Genomic DNA, 26,949 nt, shown 5'->3' with positions numbered 1-26,949 from the left:
CTACTTGATGGGACAGGGAAGGAGAGAAGACATAAAAAGATCTGACCATTGTGTCTGTCACCCTAATTAAGATCTTGTTATGGAAGGGTCTGACACTTCCAGTTCATTTAGAGCCAGAAGGAGCTAATCTGGCCAAAAATAGAAGCCAGAACTAATTGTAAATAACAAAAGGCAGTCATACTTTAAAAAAAATCAATAGTGAGTTTTCCCTGAAATGTTTTCTAAATTATATTACTCCATGTTTGTTGTAAAAAAAAAAAAAGCAAACAGAACTACATAGATTATTCACATTACATAAAACTAACAACCACTTGCATTAATCATTGATCCATCTGTACTTGAAAACGGTTTTGTTTCAGTTGTACATATGTTCCAGTCCCTGTTTATCCTTCCATATTTGCTTCAAAGACTGTAAAAGCAGCTCTAAAGAGCTGTGTATGACCTGAGGGTGGGGAGTTAGCCACTCCTATTCAATGGATTTGCAGTTTCACAATTTATTTCTGTTCCTCATTAGCAGAACTGAAACATAAAGCAACACCCCAAATTTCTATGTGTACTGAAAATGGTTATGTGGCTGTGACTTAGAGAATGATTACGTGCAGTAAAGTGTTCATGTTGCCACATTTTCTGCACATTCAGTAACTAGAAATGTTTGACTATAGAAAATTTATCTTCCAGGTGAGCTTGTTTTTATATTTAATCCCTGCTTTCTGTAACATAAAATAAACGTGCTGTATGTTTAATGCAGTTGGCCATGAGTGATACAACATATAAATGCTTTGAGAGCATTTATCAAAAATTATGCATTTTTTCCCAAAAGTTAAATGGAATTGCACAGACATCCTCAGTGCACTTTTGAGTAAATTTCTCAACTACTGGAGGCTATGTGGCTGTTTCAAGCACTTTCTGGCACAACGTATGTTGTTATCCACATCTGTCATCCACAGTTTCAAGTGATTGACACTATCCCTCCCCATCTTTGTTTCTTCTTGGGGGAAGGGGGTGTACAGCACCAGCTAGCACTGGGAAGAGCTGGCCATTTAATCACAGCCAAAGAAGCGTAAATGTGGCATCCCAGCATGAGCTGGGTGAGTGAATTATTTAAGGAACCGCAGCAAGTTGATAATTGAGGTTGGAGACTGAAATTTTATTTGGGGAAGGATATCAGAATGGGGTCTATGGAAAGGAAGTCCTTTTAATTAGAAATGTGGAATCACAGCACTGAAATGGCGTGCATCTGAAAAGTGAATAAATAGATGCTAAGAGGGAGTGAGTCAGAAGCACATGAGTAGTAAGTGGTTGAACTCCAGAGACCAGATCAAGAAACACTGCTTAATCCCATCACATGATCTGCCCCGAGGCCCAGTATTTGATTAAAATAAGGAGTGGGGCACAGCAGAAGCCAGAAGAGCAGTGTTGTTCTTAGTGGATGGAGCCAGAAGAGTCACAAGTTAAACCTTGATTGCCTGGGTCTGTGAGAATTCAGGATGCAATTTCTCTGCTGTTTCCTGGGATTTCTGCTTCTGGCTGCAAGATTGCCCCTTGATGTCGCCAAACGTGAGTAATTCTCAGTTTCTGGGTTTAACCCGTTCTCTGGCTACTGGCTGAAGTGATGGGTTTGTCTAAAGTAACATGGTTTGAGCCAGAAGCCGGACTTGAGGAAGCAGCCACACTCACTTGTTTCTTCTTCTGAAAATTGTTGGGGATGTTGAAACTGCAGTAAAATGCGTTCGGTTGCATTCGTTGCTTCAGGCTCTTCAAAAGAGAAAGGCGTGCAGCTCCTCTCTGGTGGAGGCTTTTTTCCATTGCAGATGCCACCCACTCTCTTGGAGAGGGTGGGAGAATGGGGGTATGAAGGGAACAGTCTCGGGCCTGAGAACAAAGCAAAGTTACCCACTGAATTTTGTCTGGTTTCCGTCCAACAGTGTAAAGCCCTCAGATGATTGGGAGCTCGAGGCCCAAAGTCCGGAGACAGGCTTTTGAATAGTCCCAGCCCAGAAACTGTTGCCAGTCCTGCTGGTGTGTTTTCACAGACCCGCTGAAGTTTGCTGCCACTGTAGGGAGGTTACTAAGAGAAGAGCTGAAGCTTTGGGTCTCTATTCTAGTTACACAGTAGAGGCTGGGGTCTTTTTTTAATTCAATTTTTATTACTCAGGTAGTCCCACAACCACCTTTGTGGAGCAGATGGTCCTTCACCATTCTACAGGCAAGGACACGAGGACCCGAGTTTTGCTTTTCACCTGCTGGGCCCAGTTCAGTGATCCTGGACACACGTGCACACCCCTTCTCTCACTCCTCCTCTCCTAATGGGAGAGAAAAGCTCTGCAATTAGGTGGTCCGTGGAGAGTTCCACCCAGGGCTGGCGGCTGCGGTGTGGAGAGGGGAAGGGAAGGAGCCGCTACTAGCTCCAAGTAACCCGCCCTAGGCCGCACAGCGGGTTAGGGGAAGAAGAAGGCTTCTGTGCCCACCGCTGTCCTTCCTCCCTGCTGTAGGGCTGGACCACGTGTGACTTAGCTCCACTGAGTTTTCATTTCCTTGTTTACAAAACTGGTTAATAGGGTTCTTGTGAGATCAGTTAACAAAAGGTGCTTGGAGTGGGAGGTGTACTTGGTAGCAATTGTCTTCCCTCAAAGTACCTCGCAGGACAGACACTACAAGAGCCTATAGTCCTAGAGATGGAGGGACTGTAGGCTGATAGGTCCGTGGAAAGCCCCTGCACCAAATTCTAGCCTTCTGCCCACCAGCACCCTCTTTGTCTACTCACTGAGACAGATAAGCCTGAGGTTGGCTGGCAGTTTGAGAGGAGTCCCAACCTATTAGCAACGTAACAAAAACCTGTAGGTGCCTGATTTCACATTGCCTTAAGGTTAAACATCCTGGCCAGAAAATAATAAGGATGAGTGGGATTTAGCAGTGTATCAGACACCAAGAGATTCCTTGCCACTTTCCAGTCATAGCCCTGGTAAAAAGGAGGAAGGAGAAGACATTAACAAGTGGCCTGGCCACCACCTGTATGCTGGTAGACCCATTAGGGTGTCCAAAGCTAGAGGGAGCAGACACAGGGGTGCTGGGTGTGACCCCATTTATCTCCACATCTGTTCTCCACATGCACTCACATCTTTTCTTTTTCTTTTAAAATCTTACTATTGGGTTTTTTGGTTCTGCGTTTTTTAAAAATATTTTTTATTGATTTGTAACAATTTTACAATGTTGTGTCAAATTCTAGTGTAGAACACAATTTTTCAGTTATACATGAACATATACATATTTATTGTCACATTTTTTCTCTGTGAGCTATGATAAAATCTTGTATATATTTCCCTGTGTTATACAGTATAACCTTATTTATCTATTCTATATTCTGAAATCCCAGTCTATCCCTTCCCACCCCCTGCCCTCTTGGCAACCACAAGTTTCTATTCTATATCTATGAGTCTATTTCTTTTTTGTATTTATGTTTTGTTTGTTTGTGTTTTTTTTTTATCTTAGATTCCACATATGAGTGATCTCATACGGCATTTTTCTTTCTCTTTCTGGCTTACTTCACTTAGAATGACATTCTCCAGGAGCATCCATGTTGCTGCAAATGGCGTTATGTTGTCAGTTTTTATGGCTGAATAGTATTCTGTTGTATAAATATACCACCTCTTCTTTATCCAATCATCTGTTGATGGACATTTGGGCTGTTTCCATGTCTTGGCTATTGTAAATAGCGCTGCTATGAATATTGGGGTGCAGGTGTCATTTTGGAGTAGGGGTCCTTCTGGATATATGCCCAGGAGTGGGATTCCTGGGTCATATGTTAAGTCTATTCCTAGTCTTTTGAGGAATCTTCATACTGTTTTCCACAGTGGCTGCACCAAACTACATTCCCACCAGCAGTGTAGGAGTGTTCCCTTTTCTCCACAGCCTCTCCAGCATTTGTCATTTGTGGATTTTTGAATGATGGCCATTCTGACTGGTGTGAGGTGATACCTCATTGTAGTTTTAATTTGCATTTCTCTGATAATTAGTTATATTGAGCATTTTTCCATGTGCCTATTGGTCATTTGTATGCCTTCTTTGGAGAATTGCTTGTTTAGGTCTTCTGCCCATTTTTGGATTGGGTTTTTTTTTTTCTTATTAAGTCATATGAGCTGCTTATATATTCTGGAGATCAAGCCTTTGTTGGTTTCATTTGCAAAAGTTTTCTCCCATTCCGTAGGTTGTCTTTTTGTTTTACTTATGGTTTCCTTTGCTGTGCAGAAGCTTGTAAGTTTCTTTAGGTCCCATTTGTTTATTCTTGCTTTTATTTCTATTGCTTGAGTAGACTGTTCTAGGAGAACATTTTTGAGATGTATGTCAGATAATGTTTTGCCTATATTTTCTTCTAGGAGGTTTATTATATCTTGTCTTATGTTTAAGTCTTTGATCCATTTTGAGTTGATTTTTGTGTATGGTGTAAGGGAGTGTTCTAGCTTCACTGCTTTACATGCTGCTGTCCAGTTTTCCCAACACCATTTGCTGAAGAGACTGTCTTTATTCCATTGTATATTCTTGCCTCCTTCATCAAAGATTAGTTGACCAAAAGTTTGTGGGTTCATTTCTGGGCTCTCTATTCTGTTCCATTGGTCTATATGTCTGTTTTTGTACCAATGCCATGCTGTCTTGATGACTGTAGCTCTGTAGTATTGTCTGAAGTCTGGGAGAGTTATTCCTCCAGCCTCTTTCTTTTTTTTTTTCAGTAATGCTTTGGCAATTCTAGGTCTTTGATGGTTCCATATAAATTTTATTATGATTTGTTCTAGTTCTGTGAAATATGTCCTGGGTAATTTGATGGGGATTGCATTAAATCTGTAGATTGCCTTGGGCAGTGTGGCCATTTTAATAATATTGATTCTTCCAATCCAAGAGCATGGAATATCTTTCCATTTTTTAAAGTCTTCTTTAATTTCCTTCATCAATGGTTTATAGTTTTCTGTGTGTAATTCTTTCACCTCCTTGGTTAGATTTATTCCTAGGTATTTTATTACTTTGGGTGCTATTTTAAAGGGGATTGTTTCTTTACTTTCTTTTTCTGTTGATTCATCATTAGTGTAAAGAAATGCAACTGATTTTTGAACATTAATCTTGTTTTGGTTCTGTGTTTTTAATTCAACTTTTTATTCTGAGGTCATTGTAAATTCACATGCACTTTTAAGAAATAATACAGAGAGATCCCCCTGTTTGTACCGTTTACCTGGTTTCTCCCAACAGTAACACCTTGCAAAACTATACAACAATGTCACAACCAGAGTGTTGACACTGATACAGTTAAAATACGGAACAGTTCCATCACCACAAAGATCCAAACCCACTTCCCTTCCCCACTCCGCCATACCCCCAGCCCCTGGAAACCTCGAATCCGTTCACCAGTTTCATAATTTTATCACTTCAAGAATGTTAGAGAAATGGAATCATACAGCATGTAATCTTTGGGAACTGTCTCTTTTTTTATTCAACATAATTTATTGAAGTTGTTGCATGTATCAATAGTGGGTGGTTGCTTTTTTGTTGTAGTTTTTTTTTTATCAGCGAGTAGTATTCCATAGTATGGATGCACCACAGTTTAACTATTCGCCCATTGAAAGATTTCTGGGTTGTTGCAACTTGGGTGGTTATGAATAAAGCTTCTATGAACATTCATGGACAGGTTTTTATGCGAACATAAGCTTCCATTTCTTTGGGACAAATGCCCAAGAGTACAGTTGCTTAGTTGCAATAGTAATTAAATGCTTGGTTTAACAAGATACTGCCAAACTGTTTTCCAGAGTGGTTGAACCATTGTACATTCCCACCTGCAATGGATGAGTGATAGAGTTTCTCCACATCCTCACCTACATCTGATATGTCACTTTTAGTTATTTCAGTCTTTCTCATAGGTGTATGGTGATATCTCATTGTAGTTTTAACGTGCACTTCCCCACTGGCTAATGATATTGAACATCTTTTCATGCATTTTTGCCATTTGTACATCCTTACCTGTGAAATATCTGTTCAGGTCCTTTGCCCATTTTTCAACTGGGTTGTTCTTAATAACATTGCATTTTGAAAATCCTTTATATGGTCTAGATGTTATTCCTTTATTGGAAATGTGGTTTGCAAATATTTTCTTCCCATCTGTAATCTGCCTTTTTATCCTCTTCACGTGGTACTTCACAGAGCAAAAGTTTTTAGTTTTGATCAGGTCCAGTTTATCAATTTTTCCTATCATAGGTCATGTTTTTGGTGTTCAGTCTAAGAATTCTTGCCTATCTATAGCCTGAAGGTTTCTCCTATGCTTTTTAATCTTTTACAGCACCATTTGTTGAAAGGCCATCCTTCCTCCATTGGATTGTTTTTGTCAAAAATCAGTAGGGCATATCTGTGTGGGTCTATTTCTGGGTTCTCTGGTGCGTTCTGTGGACCTATGTGTCTATTCCTTGTCTGTGTTTTTCCTTGACTTTTGACATTTAAAATCAGAGGAGAAATCTGTGTTTGGATTATGCTTCTGAAAACACTGACTTTCACTCGGGATCTGAGGAAGAGGAAGACTTTGTAACACTAGGAAAAACTGGTCCTGGGAATCAAAAGCTGAAAATCTTCATTTCCACTTGATTAAAGACAACTCTTAGTGTATCAGGTCACTTCTCTTGCCCTGAATTTCTTCATCTATAAATGAAGGGATCTGAACTAACTAATCTTAGTTCTTTCCACATTGAACATTCTACCATTCTGTGACTTAGTTCGAATGAATTTGCAGTTACAAACATTTATTGATAAACATGCATTTCCTGCTGTCATTTTGTTCCTATTTGAAAACAGATACTATCTCACAGTATCACACAGGACATTTGGTTTTTGTCTAACCTGAGGCCCAGAGAGGAAACATTGCCTGAAGTCACACAGCCTGTTTAGTAGCAGAACCTGGACTAGAAGCCAGGTTCAAAGTTCTTTTTCATTCCATCCGCCTCCCTTATAAGAAGGGAACTACATACAGTTTCCTCCTCCTACCAACAAGGAGGAATAGAAGACAGGCGTTAGTGGCATCCATGCAATATGGCTTTTCTGAGTGCCTGTTAAATACTGCGCCTCAAGGCAGGCGTCTTCCAGGGTTTAAGAGAAGAGACAGTGTTCCTGGCTCTGAGAGTCCATGGCCAGGCCAAGACACAAGACCATGACTTGATGAGAGAACAGTGTATGATAGGGTATGATTAGGGGCTGGCTGAGGATTATAGACAGTGGAGCCTTGGGCTATAACAGAATACCCAAATAGGTTGAGTAAGACCTTTATTATCTTAGTCTGTCCAGAGGTAGGCAAGGCTAGAGCAAGAGCTCAGCAGCGCCACCGAGGACTCCTTTCTATCCTTCCATTCTGACACCCTTGATGTGCTGGCTGGCTTCCTCAGATTTGTGCCCTCATGGTAAAATATGGCTGTCACAGCTCCAGGCATCACATTATGACACTGCTCTCTCCAAAATCAATTCTCAGGAAAAAACTGAATTTGTTCTCACATGTTTCTTTTTCTGAAGGCGGAAAACCTTTCCCAGAAGCCTTAAGCAGACTTCCTCTCAGCTTCCATGGGCCAGGATCTAATCATCTGTTCCTGCCCAAACTGTAAGGAAAGTGAGCCTCTGGAATTCTGAATCATTACAATAGAAACTCTGCCACAAGAGAAATAAAGAGGGAAAGTGCAGGCAGGAGGTGGCTGCTGGGAGGCAACCAACCAGCCTGCTACAATCCTCAAAGAAAAGACAGACAGACAGTGTGGCCACCAGAGTTGTCAGGAAAAGCAAAAAAACTGACATCGAATCAAGATTAGAAAGATGTTAAAAGAACTAGAATATGGGGAAGGTATAGCTCAAGTGGTGGAGTGCATGTGCATGAAGTCCTAGGTCCAGTCCCCAGTACCTCCTGTAAAAATAAATAAACCTAACTACCTCCCCCTGCAAAAAAAACAAAAGAACTGAAATACTATAAGCCCTGGAGCTATTCAAAGCAAAACAAAAAGGTATAGCTGATAAGCCAGTTGGAGATAAAGTGGAATCCAAAAATAATCCCAAAAGGTATAAGTGAAAAGGAATAAAGAACAATAAGGCAAATACAAAACATATGATAGTAGACAAATCCCACAATATTCATAATTACGTTAAAAATAAATTACCTGAACACTCCAAATAAAAAGTAGAGATTGTTAGACTAGATTAAAAAAAAAAAACCCAAACCAACAATATGCTGTCTACAAGAAACCCATTTCAAATATAAAATGTATACAGGTTAAAAGTGAAAGGATGGAAAAAGATGTACCAGTTAAACACTAAGCACTAATATCAAAATATTCTTCAGAACAAGAAATATTACCGGAGAAAAAGAAAGTCAATTCCTAATGATAAAAGGATCCTTTCATCAAGAAGGCTTAACAATTTAAAACCGAGTTTCAAAACACATAAAGCAAATACTGACAACTGAAAAAAGCCGGCAGCTTGGCAAATACATAATTGTGGTTGAAGTCTTCACACATTTTTTAAAAAGCACCCTCTATCTGTTTGACATATTGGAAACATTATGTATGTGCTTTCCAATCTTATGAAATGAGAAGTTACTTTAAGCATTGTTAGGTAATACTAGATGAGGAATGGAGTAGACAAAATAATTTTTTCAAATATTGTTACAGGATTTCATGATGTGCTGAGCAATGGCAGACCTTCTGGTTATATGAGGGAGCACAACCAATTAAATGGCTGGTCTTCAGATGAAAATGACTGGAATGAAAAACTCTATCCAGTATGGAAGAGGGGAGACTCTAGGTGGAAAAACTCTTGGAAAGGTAAATCAAAAGACTCAACCCAAACAACTGTAGTTTCCTATTTCAATTAGTCTTGTAGATTGTAGACTCTTAGATCACAGGGTTCATGTTGCTTGCACAGATGGCAGTATTATGGTTACCAAGTGGGAGGCAGCCGAATTCGGCAATATTTCCTTTATCTCAGCAATATCACTTTCTAAACCACCCATACACACAGAGTTTAATCTCCTTAGAAATTTACAAATTGGTAGCTCTTGGAAGATTTTGGAGAGTGAGTAGACCTAGCCTCAAACTGATGTAGCTATGTGGGAATGGGCATTTCAGAAGTTCTGAGACTCCGTGGCAGTCTTTAAATCTCTCAAAAGTGTGGTTTGTCGGAAAGTGAATACCTTTTCACTCACATCAAAGAATGAATCATTCAGTCATTGGTTTTGAAATTAAAAAATTACAAACCTTTGATACTTATTTCATCAATCTAACTAAATGGATTTTTATTATTTAAATTAAATGTTCCTTCTGTGGTTAGAGAGTTCTTCAATTGGTCTGACTTTTTTTTTCTTCTAGAATGTTATGCTCTGAAAGCGAAAGTTAGGAATCCAGAAAATAATTTATTGTAAAAAGGCATAAGGATCCTCCGGTCCTTATTCATAGATCTAACTTTACTTTTTAAATTTATCTGTGAAAGGAAAAAGAGATGTTTGATCACTGAGCTCTACTTTTCTGTGCCCTAGGAGGCCGTGTGCAGGCAGTTCTGACCAGTGACTCACCAGCACTGGTGGGCTCGACTCTCACGTTTGCAGTGAACCTTGTGTTCCCCAGATGCCAGAAGGAAGATGCCAATGGCAACATAGTCTATGAGAAGGACTGCAGAAATGGTAAGGAAAGTTGTTCACATCACAGGAACACGCTAGTTCTTCTAACTGCTAGAGACCCATCTCTTAAACCTTAATGCTCACGGGTAGTTCTGTAAATGCAAGATGCTACAATCATCCCTTGTCACCCCCTCCTCAAGTTAGATGGCAGGATGGTGAGTATGTCTGTCCCTTCATCAGCATCAGCCAAAGCCATTTCATCAAACTGGTGGCTCTCCGCTGCTGGGAACTCTATTTAAATCTACATTGTCGTGCCTCACTTTTTCTTAGTGTCCAGTTGATTGGACAGAGAATACCTTGCTGATTCTCAGATTTTGGTTTTATCACTTAGAATTCTTTTGGCTGCTCAAAGAATAGGCAATCTGACAAATCTTTGTTGATCAGCTCAATTTCTGCTTCTTAAGCTATGTGGCTCGCACAAATGCTAAAATGTGTATGTATATTATTCTCTCTTTTTTCTAAAAAAGTTGATTCTTATGAACATTTCAAATGGCAATCTAGCCCTCTGAGCATTTTAATGAAAAGTTTTATGAAATCTCTATCACTCCTAAAGGGAAATAGAGATCTTTGAAGAAATTAATGACTCCAGGTGTTTAGGGCAGAGAAAGTACCAGGTGGACCAGGGACATCTTGCACTAGAAAACAAGGAAATGCTCAAAGAATAATGGCGACATGCCACAGGGACACAGGAGGCAGCTTGACAGGCTCCTAATGGCCATGTTTGGGACAATTTAAAAATAAAAAATAATGGCTATAGTAGACTGATAAATTAAAAAGCTCTCCATAAATGTCAGTGACATGAAAAGCAAGAGGGTGAGGGGGTTGTTCTAAATGAAAAGATACTGATTGTGACTTGTTTAAAATGCAAAATGTCACGCACACACAAAAGTAGAAAGCAAGGCATGTTGAGATTCAACAACTTCAACATTTTCCCCAATTTGCTTCCATCTATCTTTTTTTCTGAATCATTTGAAGAAACAAGATAGCCAAATGTAGAATGTGACCCTTGATTAGACTGTGGTAGGGGTGGTGATGATGTGATTATGTAGGAGACTGTCCTTATTCTTAGGAGATGTGTGCTGATTTCACATGAGTCAGGGGGGAAAAAAGCTACAAATAGAATGTATCAAAATAAAAAAATAAAACATCCCTCAGTTTGGTTTGAATATGGTTGTGATTTGGATATCCAGTGGGCAGATAAATATATTAAGTGACATTCTCTAAACTTTCCTGAATAATTACTTTATGTAAAACTCATTGAAATATAACATGTCAGCAGAAAAATGCACAGGTCATAAAGGTACCATTGGATGAATTCTGAATGTGAGGCTTTTAGTGGTCCAACTATATTTAAACTAGTTATGGAAAAATATGAAAATGTGCTTAATTCATTGATGAGCATTGAGCATTCTGAGTCCAGATGACAAGCATGGCTTGCTTCTTTCCTGTTTAGATACTGATCCGTCTCCTGACCAGTATGTTTACAGCTGGATGGCGTGGACAGAGGACAGTGCCTGGGGAAACAGCTCCAGCCACAGCCGTCACGACGTGTTTCCTGACGGGAGGCCTTTCCCTCATCCCCGGAAGTGGAATTTCGTCTACGTGTTCCACACACTTGGTTGGACTTTTGCAGACCCCCTTAGCTTCTTCTTTACCTTCCCTTAACCTTTTATGTTTTCTCTCTTTTCTTATTCTGTAACTGAGAATGATAACATTGAGAGTTTAACAACAGTTACTCTGTTAACTTGCCTTAGCTGAAATGGAGGGTGAGGGATAAAAATTAAATTGATTAGCCTTGTGCAATCTCTAGGACACCAAAGAATTAAAAGGAGAAAAAGACAGATTCACCTTTTTCTCAAAAAAAAAACCTCTTTTTTTTTTCTGCCTTGAACAATAATATGAAAAAATACTAATATTTATTTATTTGAATGGCACATGGATGGACATTTGTTGATTTATTCTTTCACTTTTTTTTTATTTTTTTTTTCGGGGGGGGGGAATTAGGTTTAACTTGTTTATTTATCTATTTTTAGAGGAGGGACTGGGAATTGAACCCAGGACCCTGTGCATGCTAAGCATGCGCTCTACCACTTGAGCTATACCCTCCCCCCTGATTTATTCTTTCACTTTTTATGTTTTTAAAAGAATATTTAAGAATTCAGGGTGGGGAGGATATAGCTCAGCAGTAAAGTGCCTGCCTAGCGTGCACGAGGTCCTGGGTTCTATCCCCAGTACCTTCATTAAAATAAGTAAGTAAATAAATAAAAACCTAATTACCTCCCCCTCAAAGGAAAAAAAAAGATTAGAAGAAATTTTTTGAAAAAAAAAAGTTTAAGAATTAAAGAAACTTACAATTTTTGTAGGAAATTTGGAAAATGCAAAAAAGCACAAAAGAAAAATCAATCATAATTCACACCAAAGGTTATCACTGTTAACATGTTAGTGTTTCCTCTTCTAGTAATTTTTTTCTTAGTATTTCTTGTTAAAGATCATAATATGTACACATTTTTGCTCAATATCATGACTATGTCATTAAAATTTTTATATACATTATTTTGGTGACTGCATAATATTCTATTATGTTAAAGTAAAATAATCTAATTGCTGTTCTTCTTTGACACAGCCGACATTCTTTTTTTAAACCACAAATGATATCCACTTTGCTTTAATATTAGTGAAGGGATTATTTTTAGAAGTAAATTTAGATTATTATGAGCAAAGCTGCTAGATTCTTAGTTAAAAATCTCAGCAGCTGCCACCTGGCTCTGAGTATTTCAAATCTGCTCCTAGTTGTGCAGACTCCAAATTTTTAAATGTTTTGTCTTTCTTCGTGAATTACAGAGCGCTTCTCTTTCTTCAATTAACTCATTTACAAATCGAAACAACATGTTAGTAATACCTTCCGGTTGAACAAAGTATAAAATATGTATCAAATATTATGCATATCTATTTAAATCAGCTGATTTAAAGCTGACTTTTTTTTTTTTTCAGTGCCTCTACGTCCTGTCAGTTAACTCCCCAAATGTCATGATTTCTTTGACCTGATAATTTGCCTGGAGCCACTTAAGCTCACTTAACACTCCAGACTCTGTTTAGCCTTCAGTTCAGATACTGCTGTTTTCTTAATAGGACTGTTTTGAATTTCCATCTTCTGCTGAGGTCTCAGTTACCTGTTATTCTCCCCCAGCTAAGCACTGCCTCTCGGGTCTGTTTCTTGGTGCCAGAACTAACATTTCCTCCCGTATCACTAACCCCCAAGAGACGCCTCTCCCCCTACAACCTCCGACAGAACTGCCTCTGCATTTGCAGGTAAAGGGCAATCCCAAACTACATATCCCTTTCCTGACACCCCCGACCAGGTGACAAGCACAGTCTTGAAGCATCCCCAGCTCACAGGCATCTGTCTACAATACCTGTTGTACCACTGACACATCCATGCCCGGTTCTTCAAAAGGATTAGAAAAACCCTTGAGCCCTGAAGGAGAGGAATTACTTCCACTAGCTAGCCAGGGGCAGTGAGATTAAGGTTAGAGTTGGAGAAAGAAAAAGAACTTAAGAGCACCCTGGAAATGTGTTTATGGAACTACTCCATATCTTTTTATACCCACCATACCCTATTTCTTTTTCATCATTTACTGCATTTTTATATACAAATACTGCTAGAAGGTGGAGGATCCTAGTCCCCTAAAAGAAAAAAAAAGTTGCTTAATAATAAAGCTGAACTAGTAATATTATTACAAAAATAAGGTAGATTTTTGAATAAATTTTTAGCTCCCGTGGACACCTATTACATTAAATGTATTTTCAATGGGAAACATGTAGTTCAAGTGTGAGATGACTGACTTATACAAATTACTTATTTGCAGACTAAGAACTAACTGTATTATCTCCCTAAACAGCTCTTTTCATTTTGACCAGCTACACGCAATTACATTTACATGATTATGGATTTGCTTTATAAGGTTTTACATAAAAATGAGCCCCATCTTCCTTTCTGCAGGAGCTAAGGCCATATCCCCAGCCTGCTTTTCCTCTCCCAGAACAATCTCTCAATGGCAGTTGTTAGTCTTTAAGACACAGCAACTTTCTATACTGACCATATAATGTAGCCAATAACTAAAAATTTTCATCCTCTCAAAGGTCAATATTTCCAGAAATTGGGACGGTGTTCAGTGACAGTTTCTATAAACACAGCCAATGTGAGTCTTGGCCCTCAAATCATGGAAGTAACTGTCTACAGAAGACACCGCTGGGCATATGTTCCCATCGCCAAAGTGAAAGATGTGTACGTGGTAACTGGTAAGTGGTGTGAACTCTAAATTAACTGAAGATGAGGCACTTGGTATTGGTGATGTTAGTGGGTTCAGAAAGAATTAGAGCCAAGTTTTCTGAGTTAGGTTACAGTTCACCTGACTCCCTCTCGAGCTTATATATTAAATAATATATCCCATCTATGTTTTCCAGAATAATGTGGGAAAACTGTAGAAAATGTGCATCAGAAAAGGGAAAACGATACTGAGTTATTCCTAATTTTAATTTCTAACCTAAAAGCATTATTGAAGTCATCCACTAAAATCAAGCAATCATGCATTCTTTCTTCCTTTTTTGAATTTGTCTTTTAGATCAGATTCCTATATTTGTGACTATGTCCCAGAAGAACAATCGGAATTCATCTGATGAAACCTTCCTCAGGGACCTCCCCATTATGTTCAGTGTCCTAATTCACGATCCCAGCCACTTCCTCAATGAGTCTTCCATTTCCTACAAGTGGAACTTCGGGGATAACACTGGTCTGTTTGTGTCCACCAATGACACTTTGAACCACACATATGTGCTCAATGGTACCTTCAGCCTCAACCTCACCGTGCAAGCAGCCGTGCCTGGACCTTGTCCTGCACCTTCGCCCAGACCTCCACTAACCACCCCTTCTTTGTGTAAGTACTTTCCAGGTAATTTTTGTTGGGAAGAGATTCTGCAGTGATTCTATTTTATACCCGTTGATTTCCTTTTTTATCACCATTTTTAGATGTTAGAATATAGAAGGAAAGAGAATGCATTTAAAGCCACTTGGTGACTTGCATACAACTCTTTGACCTTCCTAATTCTCACTGGCCTTTGTTATGCATACATGTGCTTCCCCCTTCTACATCACTACACTTCTGTTTGTCCCACTTTCCCCAGCCATGAGGAGACACACTGGTCCTTTACAAACTTTCAGGCCATCCTGCTGTCCTTCCTCCCCCTCCCACAGTTGCTCCCCATTTCCATTCTCCTCCTCACCCTGCCCACATTTACCCCATGACCCATGAAAACTCAGCCATGCTTGAAGATAGTTTCCAGATGGCTCAAGAAAGAATGCACCTTGAAAATGTTTCTTGGCTAGCAAGCTGGAAAGATTCCAGATATTAAAATTTTTCTAGATACAAGGCATAGTTAATTAAATCTCACCTTCTAATAATAGTATATGAGGACATTCAAGACGTTCTTAAGAGTTTATTTCAAGTGTTAGCTCCCATCTGATTCTGCACCCTACCCCATTGTGGTCACCATCCTTCCCCACTCAGCCACTCATGAGTGCATCTTAGCACCCGGGCATCCAGGAGATGGTAACAGGCTGACATCCTCTCACTGGACACAAGAGGGCGCCATCACCAAGTCTAGACAGACCTCTCCATGATGCTGTCCAGACTTCTTGCAACTGTTTTGGTTTTTTTTACCCAAACCTGTTAGATATAAATTAGTAGGTGTGTTATTAATAAAAGATATCTTATTAAATCAAGAATATATAAATCAAGAGACAATAAGATTTACTGATTTTGATTCTTTTTTGAAATGTTTTAAATTATAAAATGAATGCATGTTCCTTAGCAAAAATTCAATATAGAAATTTAAAATAAAAGTGAAAGTTCCTATTCATGCCCTCCTTCCAAGAGTTAAACCCTGTTAATAGTTGGGAGCATTTCTTTTCAGAACTTTTTCTATATACTTATAAACATAGTCTACAAATGTACATTAAGGTTTGTGGTTTTGATTTTTAGGTGGATGAGTTCATGCAATATATATTGTTCTACTGTTTGCCTTTTTTCACTTAATAAGCATCACAGACATCTTTCCATTTTCAGTACATGTATGTCTAACTCACTTTATTCAATGGCGAATTTATTTAACCATTGTCTGATTGATGGATGTTTCATCCTCATTCCAATTATAAATAGAACTGCATTGAACAGCTCTAAACGTGTAGCTTTGTTCTAGTATTTCTGTCGGAGAATCAATTTATTTATCTACAAAAATTGATGGTCTTCTTAAGGGGACCAGGTGTGAAATTCAAAATAAATTACAGGTGCCTGTTGTATCTAGAACTGTCTAGAAATTCCTGAATGGTAAAGGGCTTCATGTTGCGTTATTTAATATTAGTCTATTTTCGGTTGCATTTTCATAAATCTAGCTTATTTTTCTTAGAACCTATTTATATCATGACATGTAAAAAACATATTTTAAGTCAATGAAAAAGTATTTTAAATTTGTTATTATTTTCCATAGGTTAGACTATAAGATATAAGATAAGCCTTATGAATTAGTTAAATTTTACAGTGAAGGGGAGCTGCCTGGCTTTATCTAAGGATGTTAAATAAACCATAATCAACCCCCAAATGCCTTAAAGCAGCTGGGAGACTTGGGGCACGGAGGGATGCTAAGTAATGGGACCCAAGATGGGGATAAGAATCAACCCATGACTCGAGAAAGCGAGGTGGGGTATTTGCCCTCTGGAAGAGAGAGCATTTTCAGCTCTGCAGACCATATGATCAGGCTTGGGTTATTGAGCACTGGATTATGATTTGACCAAAAAATATGTTGTCTCTACTTTGGTAAGTGACTTCAAAATAGGTATTGGTGATGTTAGTGGGTTAGGGGAAAGTGTAAAGCCCAGTATTAAATAGAAACCAGGTGCAACCACAAGAGTGAGACAGAAGCAGAGTTGAAGAGGTGACTCAGGAAGATAATTACATTATAGGGCCAATAGGCATGCACCAGTTTTAAGCCACAGAATTCTCCTTCCTTAGCTAGCAGTGCCATTGATCATTTTTCAGACTTTTGTGAACAAATCTTAAAAGAAAAACTTTTGTAACACTGATTCTAATCAGTGTAATACTATATATATATTATATATATATATATATATATCATATATCATATCATGTAGAACTTTTCTGCTTTCCCAAAGAATCAAGGGGTCTCACACTGTTCTCTGGGTAACAGGGAATAGTGACTTAAGTATGAGGTTAAGTTAGTTTTTCTCCATTAGCCCTTTAATCATACCTTGACTTTATATGTATATTACATACATAGATATAGATTTGGCTTTATAGAAACATCTGCAAAACTCCATATGCATTTTTATAAGCATTCTACCAAAGGTAGAATTATTTATTATTTGGTGATTATTTAGAAGAAGTTTTATTTTAAAAGATGGCAGGGTCTTGATTCCATGTTCTAACTTGACAGATAAATTTTGCCCATCAAGAATTTTAAAAGAAGAAGTTTCCTAATTTCCTAGGGGAGAGCCAGCCATCTTTAGTACCCTTCACAAACAGATCTTTCGCTGCAGAGCACAACAGTTAAATCTTGGGATGGAATGAATGATTCCCCTGTAACTTCCAAAGGACTACCCTGAAACTCCGGGGACATTTCCAAGAGTCTGCCACGGCCAACCCTGTGGATAAACCACTGTGTTTGAAACTGACGTGGTGTTAGAACCTTTCTAAGTTTTACCCAAGTAGCATTTCCTGAAGTGTGTGCCATGGAGCACTTGTCTCCAGAGATGCTCTGAGAACTGCTCTGAGAAGGTCTCTCTGAGCAAAGGAACATCACAGCCACGTTCATTCACCCACTAGAGGCTCTGAGGAGCCCTGGAGAAATCCCCGGCTTCATAGCCACATGTCCCTCCCTGTGTCAGAGAAGCAGCTCTTGTGACGCTTTGATGCCCTTCCCCCCAAACTGGGCCCATTTTCATGCCTTTGGAAATTTAAGAGACAATAATGTTGTATTTTCAGAATCATATTCTCTTTCCAGTCTTTTTATCTTGTTAACAGAACACCAACACCTTAATTAGAGCTTTTTAAATTGTAACAAATAGAGCATTAAATTCTTTGCTCTAATCATACACAAAGGGTTATTTTTCAAAAAGGTCTTGTGTTCACTCCCTTCCTCCCCTAAACATTCTGCGCATCCCCTAAACACTCTCGAATGTAAGCTTAGGAGCTATAAGACATTCCAGCAAGGAAACAATTGCCTTTTCCCATGTGGTTTTCTTCTTAATCTATTATGCACCCACCTTAATATTTAAAATTACACGTCTTATATATGTTATAGCACATCTATAGTTGAATAGAGGTATAGAAGTATATACTGGGTTGAGGAAACTGGTATTTCTTTAGTATTTCCTATGTAGCGGGCATGGGAAGCAAGCTTTATATACCTTATTTAAGTTTCATAGTTCAACCCTAGTAGATCAGTAAGTATTATTCCTATTTTACAGATGAGCAAATTGAGGCAAAGAGACATTAAATGATATGCCCATGCTCTCAAAAAGCTAAAAACAAGGGAAGTAGAATTTGAGCCCAGAATACCTTCCTCCAAAATTAAAATGTAATTTAATCTACTATTGCCTGCTTTATTTCATCGTGGTTGTTACATGACACATTTTAATATGGCTTCTACCTTTCATCTGCTACTTGCATTTGAACAAGATATGGGATTGTGCTTACTTATATAATTTAACAATTTTATAATGCCTTATAGCTCTCATATCGCTATGAATTGTCATACATTTAGTTCAAGTGTCTACAGCAATTTAATAGGATAGAATTCTGATGTTTTCTAAAGAGAAGGTAGACAGGTGTTCAGATTTTTGGTTATACCAATTACATCTTTTACATTCTCAGCAACTAATCTAAAATCTCATCACTCAGACTCTCCAGTGCCTGCTGGTAACAACCCCCTGGAGCCGAGGGAGATTCCTGATGAACATTGCCAGATTAAGAGATACGGCTACTTTACAGCCACCATCACGATTGTTGGTAAGACCAACAGGGGAAGGATGTTAGCATCCACCTTGGGCTACCCACTCCCTTCCCTGATTCTTGAGGGCTAGTGGTAGAGAGCAGAGGCCCTGACTCTGTCTGAGGTGATACCACGTATATTTGAGCCAAGACTCCACAAGTTTCTAGATTCCTGCCCACCTTCCCAGCCTTCCTTAGACATCCTGGTGGAAATGAACCCTCCATGAGGTCCACATACCAACCAGCCTGCCTGGGGCCTGGATTCCCCACCCTGGGCCTCCCAGAAACCTGAATGAATGTGCCCTGAAGTAGCAAGTTCCCACAGCTTCCACTTTTTTCCCCTGGATGATTTCACTAAGTCACACTTCCTGTGTGTAAGAAAGGGGAAAGAACAGGGCCAGCACACGCAGCTGTGCATTTGGGGCCCTGCCCACAGGGGCCCGACAGAGGAGACAGGTGGGGGCTAAGCCACCTCTGCAGGAGACCCTGGTCAAGGCTTGAGCCTGGAGCTGCATCCCCCTAGGGCTACCTCTTCCTGAAACACCTGCCCAAACACCTTTGACACGTACACAGCCTCCAGGGATAAAGGTTGAGGTACATCACGTGTATGTGGTATATAAATCAGTCTAACTTTGCAAATGCTGCCGGACACGTGTCCAACTACGGGGTAGATTCCTGGGACACAGGAAGGCTGTGTCATTTTGCCTGGTCTTCTGAGTTGGTAAGAAGTGGTTTGATTTGGTTTGCGTTGTATTTTGATGTGGTTTTCTATGGGGTTGTTTCGTCAGAGGGAATTCTGGAGGTGAACATCATCCAGGTGACAGATGTCCCGATGCCCAAGCCACAGCCTGAAAACTCCCTGGTGGACTTTGTCGTGGCCTGCCAAGGGAGGTGAGTCCATCATCCCAGTCAGAGGACAGGACTGAGTGAGGATCCCGGGCTGAACAAAGGGCTTCACACCTTAGTCCCCTTCTGAGCTGATTTAGATTCTAGTCCCTCAGTAATGAGCCAGGACAAGGAAGGACCCTCCAAGGTGCGCTCGAGCATGCACGTGTTTTGCTAGAGTTGAGCAATGCTCATTACCTTAAAGTGTTGATGAATAATAATTACTGATTGAACACTTACCATGTTCTTAAACTTTTATATCTGTTTTCATATCAAATCCTCACGCAATCCTGAGACTCCTCATTTTACAGATGGGGCTGCCGAGGCACACGGTGATTATAGAACTTACCCAGGTGGCGGGTACCTGGTAGAGCAAGGCTCACAGGCTGAGTTCTGTTTCAGAGCCTCTTAAGCTCCCAGAGGTTCCTCCGGAGTCGGGGAAGCCTGTGTGGAATGACTGTGTCCTAGTGCTAATTAATAGCATTGCCTGGTAACTCCATCTCTCGTTACAACTTCCAACGCTCTTTCTAATGCATTATCTAATTTGACTTCCTGTGGTTTGGTTAAACCTATGAATAATAGACTAAATATAAGTTAATTAATATGTGAATACTGTAGCAATTAATGAATTAAGTGTTAATATTATCTAGTTTACATATAATATGTAAATCAAGTAACTAAAGTGTACGTGTATGTGATGTATAAATTAATAAGACAACAGGATGGTATAAAAATGAGGCCTTGTTTGATAAAAAGGAAGAGCTGTGATGCTCTCCAGCTTTGCGGGAGAGAGTGGGATGAGGATGAAAGAAAACAGAAAATCCTGACTGAGGGGGAAGCTGCTGCAAGCAGCTGGGCCAAGTGAGAAGAGAGCATGTCCCTCCCCACACCCTCCCCAGGCCCAGCTTCAGAGCTAGTCTCTCCATGCAGGAGGTCTACTCAGAAGTGAACCTGTGGCTCAGATGTAACCCATGGCCAGGTAGCCTGGTGGTTACAAAGACACTGTTGAACATCTTTTTTTCAAGTCATAGCTCTACCTCTAACTGCTTGTGTGACCTTGGGCCACTTATCGCCTCTCCCCAAGCTGGCTGTCACCTGCTACATTAGGATAATATCAGTTCCCTCTAAGGTCTTTGAGAGGAATAGACAAGACTCTGTTGTGTGCCTTGCACGCAGTGAGCACTGTGTAAATGGCTCTGGTGGCTTCTGCTGTTACACCTCTGCAGGACCCACGTGGGGCTGACTGGCATTTCATACTATCTTTGCTTAACACCTGATGTCTGCACCTTTGGGCTTTCTAGGGAGCCAAGAAGGAGAGGGAAGTTCCCAACAGCCCCTTGCCTTCGGGGACGTAATTTCTTCCTTCTCCAGCCCCAGGGCTTTGTCTTCCTACGGATACAGAGGAAACAGTGGCTCACACCCAGGCTCGTCTAAGAGTAAATTATATGTGACAATTTCATGTCATATGCTTTGAGTAAGAATAAGATGAAATTTACTTTTATAGAAATGTAACAATTTTTCCTTTAAACTAATGTCATATTCCTCTCTCTCCCTCCTGGTGTCATTCGTGCCCTCAGCATCCCCACAGAGGTCTGTACCATAATCTCCGACCCCGCCTGCCAGATCACCCAGAACACAGTCTGTGACCCCGTGGATGTGGCCCTGGGTGACATGTGCTTGCTGACGGTGAGAAGGGCCTTCCGTGGGTCTGGGACATACTGTCTGAACCTCACTCTGGGTGATGATGCGAGTCTGGCCCTCACAAGCATCCTTGTCTCCATCCCTGGCAGAGGTAAGTTTGTTTTATGGTTGTCCGAACATTTATATTGCAGATAAAGTATGTGTCCAACACTACAGCTATCCAAGGCTTCACTCTCAATGTTTAGTTTTATTTCAGTGTAAAAGTCATTGAACTATTGTTAATGTGGATTTGAGAAGTGGCATTAAAATCCAACAGCAAATCTGCTTAGGGAAGGGATGAGAGAGAGAGATCCAAAGAAACAGTGGCCAAAGAAAAGCCTTTTGATGAAAAAAATCAGCTGTGATCATAGACCAGTAATAATGGGGTGTGATCACTGCTTGCTCAAATAGGTTTGTATTTCAAGGGGAAAGTGTAAAGCCCAACATCAAAAAAAAAACAATGTTCTCCAGTTAAACTATAACAAAGAGGAGGCTGCTACCATGCTGTCATTAGAATCCACTTGGGCAAAGATGTAAAGCCAGGAGAAATGAGAAACAGGTGGACGCATGGCTCCCTTCTAACCTGCCATGTACCCTCTCTTTCCCTTCTCATATCCACCAAGCATGACACCAAGACAGAAACAAACCAATTTACTTCGTCCTTAGATGTTCACCAGAAAAAATACTCTTTGCCCACTAGGTGCTCAGAGAGATAAAATGTTAACAATGTGGATAAAGGAACTTCATTGAGAAATTTCCATTTACAGGTGGCTTCCAATTTTTCCCAACCCCCAGTTAGGACTCTACCTGGTGACTAACTGAATTCCACATATAACCAACTATGTTGAAAGATAATATTTTATCTCTTAGAAGTGCTGCATGGGATGAAAGGGAGAAATTAACTCATGCACACATTACAGCACTCATTTTGCTCCTTAATTTGAGCATTGTCAGTATACAATCTAACTAACTCACAAATAACTCTTTTGGACTTGGAGCCTATCTCATAAGGTAAAATATAATTAAGCATATATTTACTCATTAACTATATAAAAGGCAACTTTAACCTTATGGAAAGAAAAGCATAGGTAATCATACATACAATTATTTGCATGAGTGTTTATTTTTGGTTAGAGCCAAGGTGCATGTTTAACAACAAGAAAACAAGTATGCAAAGGTTCCCTGCTTCCTCCCTGATGGGGATCGTGGGACCTGGTGTGGACAGCTGGGGATCAGGGCGGAAAGAGGCAGCTAGAGCCTCTGTATCCATGTGAGCCTGGACCGTCAATGCCATCATGTCCAGGAGCTGCTGGGACTGCCTTTTAGAGCAATAACCTATTCTAATAAGCTTCCTCAGTTCGGGCAAACCACAGTTCTCTTATCTGGATTAGATATTTAGATATTTGCTTTCCTTTAATCCTTCTTGTCGTGAGTGATAACTTTAGGTGTGAGCTGAGCCATTTTCAAATCCAAATAAAGGAAGCTCAGAGAGCTTTTAGTCCAGTGGGAATTATAACTTGATGACTTGGGTTTCAAAGTCAGAATTTCAAAAACCGATCATTGTTCAAAGGCAAACCCATAGACTTAGCTGAAATGACTTTTAGCCATTGATTCAATGAACATTCATGAAGCACCTGCAATACTTTCAACAAACATTCATCGGGAGTTCACTCCATGCCCAGCTCGGCTCCAGGCACCCGGCAGACAGTTCCAGATAGGGTGGGAGCACAGTGAGGAAGGTCCCGGCTTCTGTGAGCGGAAATAGACGACAAACAAATACGATGATATTGTGAAGACAGGAAACAAGGTCAGAGCATGGAGAGTGACATGCACTGGGGAGAGGGACAGAGGTTGGCTCTCTAGATTGAGGGGTCGGGAAAGTCCTGCCAACCCAGGAGCACCTGCTTGGTGAAGGGCATCCTCCGAACTGAGACCTGAATTTCAAGAATGAGCAGCCCGTCTGGACCCCTGTGTGTAGGGTTTGGGTTTTATTCTGTGTGTAAGGGGAGCCCCTGGTGGGGTTGAAGCATAATCTGATGCTTTTAGAAGATGGCTGAGACTGCTGAGTGGAGCAAGGATCATTGGAAAGTCACGGTGGAAGCAGATAGACAATGAAGAGGTCCTTTCAGGGGAGAGGGCTGATGGCTGGGACTGCGAAGGTGGCAGAGGAGATGGAGGGAGAACAGACAAAGTTCAGTTGTACTTGGGTGGCAGAGAAAGACAAGTTGATTAGCTGGATTCTGGGAGTACAGAGAAGACAGAATTCCCACTTCGTGGGTCTCACAATCTAGTAGAGGAGAAATAAATATAAAGAAGTCAGTGACACGGCGTGACGGAGGCAGAGGAAGAGGCAAGCAGAGAAGTGACAAAGGAAAGCGGGACCCGGTGCCCTCATGCATGTCTGGAAGGCATCCCAAAGGGGCAGACACTTGAGATGAGCTGGGGGAAGTACATTCCCGGCACAGGGCACAGAGGTCGGAAAGAGCATGGGGACGAGGGGATTTCCAGCACAGCGGGGAGGTAGGTGGTGGGAGATGAGGCCACAGGAGTGGTCAGGAGGGTCATGGAGGCCTTCCCTACGTGGGCGCGGCGGGGTCAGCTAAGACCTGAGCAGGTGTCTCCAGGACGTGACATCTCTCTCCTGAGCCCTTAACACAGTGTTCCAGACACACTAGCTCATTCTCTAAATGGAAGATAAGCTGCCCTAAAGACTATGTATTATGTAATGGAAAAGATTACTGAAAGCCCAGAGGGAACCATATATCTTCTGAGAGCTCCCTTCCTCGTTTATTTAATTACATTACAAGCAGCGTGTCCTCTAGGTGGAAGATGTCACTAACGTGGTCTCACTTCTGTTTTAAGACCCAGCCTTCTTTTTAAGAATGGCAAACGGTACCCTGGTCTCCGTTGGCTGCTTGGCTGCTGTATTTGTCACTGTGATCGCCCTTTTGGTGTACAAGTAAGTTGCTGGTTCTAGCACTTTAAAGCACTATAGTATATTGTCAAAAATAAATAGCATGTTTCGGCACAAATGGGCCATTTTCCCTTTTTTTGCTTTCAAACATTTTTGTGTGAGGGAGGAAAATCTTCCATTGAATAATGACTACCAAACTAGCCTATTAATTTTGCTGTGGTTTTTTTTTTTAGCCCTAAAAATGCTACCAAATGTCAGTAACTTTACCAAATTGTGTCAGCTTAATGTTTAACATATAATTTCAGTTTATAGTAAGTAGGCACACTTCTTGCATGAAGCAGAGAAAATAAATATATTTTCATAAGAAGACATCAATGTCTTGAAAACCATACATTTGGTTAAATGGAATTAACCCTTTTGCACTTGACATGTAAAAGATTGTAGAAAGTAACCAATTCCAGCTGGAGATCTTTAATATGTCTAACACATTGCTTTCAGAAAACACAAGGAATACAAACCAATAAAAAACAGCACTGGGATCTCAGTCAAAGGCAAAGGCCTGAATGTTTTCCTCACTCGTGCAAAGACCGTGTTCTTCCCCGGAAACCAAGAAAAAAATCCACTGCTCAAGAACCAACCAGGAATTCTTTAAATCTTCAGTCTTATTTCTGACCAACAGCTCATCCTTCAGTGCCATTTATGTGAGCTGTGCTAGAGTGGCTGACGATTAACTTTCTTCTAAAGATTACTGTAAAATATATATTGTGGTTTGGGAAGGTCCAATTTTTTTTATAGGTTAAATGACATTTTAAAGAAGCAGGAATTGTACTAGACAGAGCCAGCCATGTTATATAACCGATGAAACCAATTAGCGGCGCTTTCTATCATGATGATTTATGTTTCACTTATGATGTCTTAGGTGATCAGTAGGATAGACACTCTGTGTCCAAAGAGTAGAGGAAGAAGGTACTATTCATCAGGGTCTGACCTAGGTCACCGGGAAGGAGAGATACTTTCTAGCTTTCCATATAACCATATGTATAAAACCAGTGTATTCCTGTATTGAATGTTCCAAGCTACCTGAATCCTATTTCAATGAACATGCATGAGCTCTCAACAGAACAATAACAGACAAGCCTTCGGTAGGCTTGCATGCTTGTTATACTAAAAAAAAAAAAAAAAAGCTCGTCTAATAAGTAGGTGTGAATATTTTTGTGAAAACCTGCCCTGCCCAGCTGTGTAAAGGAATGGAATTCATTCATTCGTTTTATGTAGAACTTTCTGTATACCAGGCTTGTTGCCAGGTCTGTGGCCCTGCACCCAGTGTTGACATTTGTGTGTATATATTTGAATTTCTGTACACTCTGGTGCACATGTGTGAAATTACATATTATGATTTTCCAAAGAAGGAAGCCATGGTTTTCCTACTGATTTCTCTATGTAAATGATATAGAAACTTAATCAATCAGTGAGTATTTTACCTCGAGTTGTAACTAAAATTGCCCTATGTCCGTCATGACGTTCTTTTTCTCCTTCCTGAAAAATAAAGTATGAAAAGAGACAAGATCTTGGAATTGTCATTATTTTTCCGATTCATTGTTTGCCTTTCAATTTCATTTATAGTTTTAACACATAAAAAGTTGGTGAATGCTGCCCCGAGGAGCACTGACAATTTCCTAAGTGTTTTATATATTTAAGTCTATGTATACAGTATGTGAAATTTCAATACATTTTATATATAGAAATGTGTATAATCAGACTGATCTCAAAGAAGAGATTTTCCTATAAGCAATTGTTCTGGACTCTTGAAACAGTCAGTATTATATTAAAAATAAAGGTGAGAGGATAGTTCTAGGTCATAGATCAGCAATTTTTTTTCTGTAAAGGGCCAGGTAGTAGCTATTTTAGGTTTCAGGGGCCATACCGTCCCTGTTGCAACGACTCAACCCCATACTGCAGCACAAAAGCCATCATGTGCATCAGTGAAAGAGCACGGCTGTTTCCCAGCACAAGCATGTTTACAAAAGTGGATGACGAGCCAGATCTGGCCCACAGGCCATGGTTTGTGAACCCACGTAATAGACTAAAGGAGACTAAAGGGACACAGCAACCAGCAGCAATTTAGTGATCTAGACTGTATTCTAGTATTTAAAAAACCGCTGCGAAAGGCATTCCTGGGACAACTGCAGGAAGTTGGAACACACAATGGATACAAGAGGATATCGAATTATTGTCAATTTTCTTAAGAAGTATATGGCTTTTCTTAAGGAGTTGGTGGAGACCACCATATAGTCTAGTCCCTTCACTTCATAGATGGCCTAGCAGCCCCAAAATAAGCTATTTGTTCAGGAATCATCTCAAAGAGTACAAAATTGGCAGAACATGAATTATGGAATTTCTCCCCATTTATGAGTTACCTGAAGGTCAGTGGTTCTCAGCCACAGGTTACTTTGCCCCTTGGCAATGTCAAGAGGCATTTTTGGTTGTCATAGCCAGGGTGGGTACTTCTGACATCTAGCGAGTAGAGGCCAGGAATGCCGCTGAACATCCTGCAGTCCACAGGACTGCACCCCACAACAAAGAATCCCATCTCACCTGGCCCACAATGTCAGAAACCCTGTTAAGGAGTAATTGGAGAATCCCTGGTCCTGGATGTAGGATAGGAGACGTGGATTGGAATCCAGCCCTGCCACTTTGAGCTGAGTAACCCTGGGCATGTTGTTTGACCTTTT

At 40.3% G+C, this 26,949-nt stretch overlaps 1 protein-coding gene across 1 annotated transcript; it reads left to right on the top strand.

Moving 5' to 3' along the window:
* Positions 1 to 1,379: 1,379 nt before the first annotated feature.
* Positions 1,380 to 25,783, top strand: GPNMB (glycoprotein nmb). The gene is made up of 11 exons (XM_015237259.3): positions 1,380 to 1,557; positions 8,673 to 8,825; positions 9,536 to 9,679; positions 11,130 to 11,294; positions 13,817 to 13,975; positions 14,299 to 14,610; positions 18,649 to 18,756; positions 19,527 to 19,629; positions 21,201 to 21,415; positions 24,166 to 24,262; positions 24,716 to 25,783. The coding sequence occupies exons 1-11, from the start codon at positions 1,488 to 1,490 to the stop codon at positions 24,867 to 24,869; spliced, it is 1,680 nt and encodes a 559-aa protein (XP_015092745.1). The 5' UTR covers positions 1,380 to 1,487; the 3' UTR covers positions 24,870 to 25,783.
* The last annotated feature ends 1,166 nt before the right edge of the window (positions 25,784 to 26,949 follow it).

The sequence above is a fragment of the Vicugna pacos genome, chromosome 7 (assembly GCF_048564905.1).
Source record: "Vicugna pacos chromosome 7, VicPac4, whole genome shotgun sequence".
Classification (NCBI taxonomy): Eukaryota; Metazoa; Chordata; class Mammalia; order Artiodactyla; family Camelidae; genus Vicugna; species Vicugna pacos.
This window is presented reverse-complemented; position numbering and strand designations above follow the sequence as displayed.

What these genes read in the sequence shown, in the direction of transcription:
- GPNMB (XM_015237259.3), top strand. Translation starts at nt 1,488, where the DNA reads ATGCAATTTCTCTGCTGTTTCCTGGGATTTCTGCTTCTGGCTGCAAGA. An exon ending in ACTAACCACCCCTTCTTTGT is followed by an intron (nt 14,611 to 18,648) that starts GTAAGTACTTTC and finishes CTCATCACTCAG; the next exon opens with ACTCTCCAGTGCCTGCTGGT. An exon ending in GTCGTGGCCTGCCAAGGGAG is followed by an intron (nt 19,630 to 21,200) that starts GTGAGTCCATCA and finishes TCGTGCCCTCAG; the next exon opens with CATCCCCACAGAGGTCTGTA.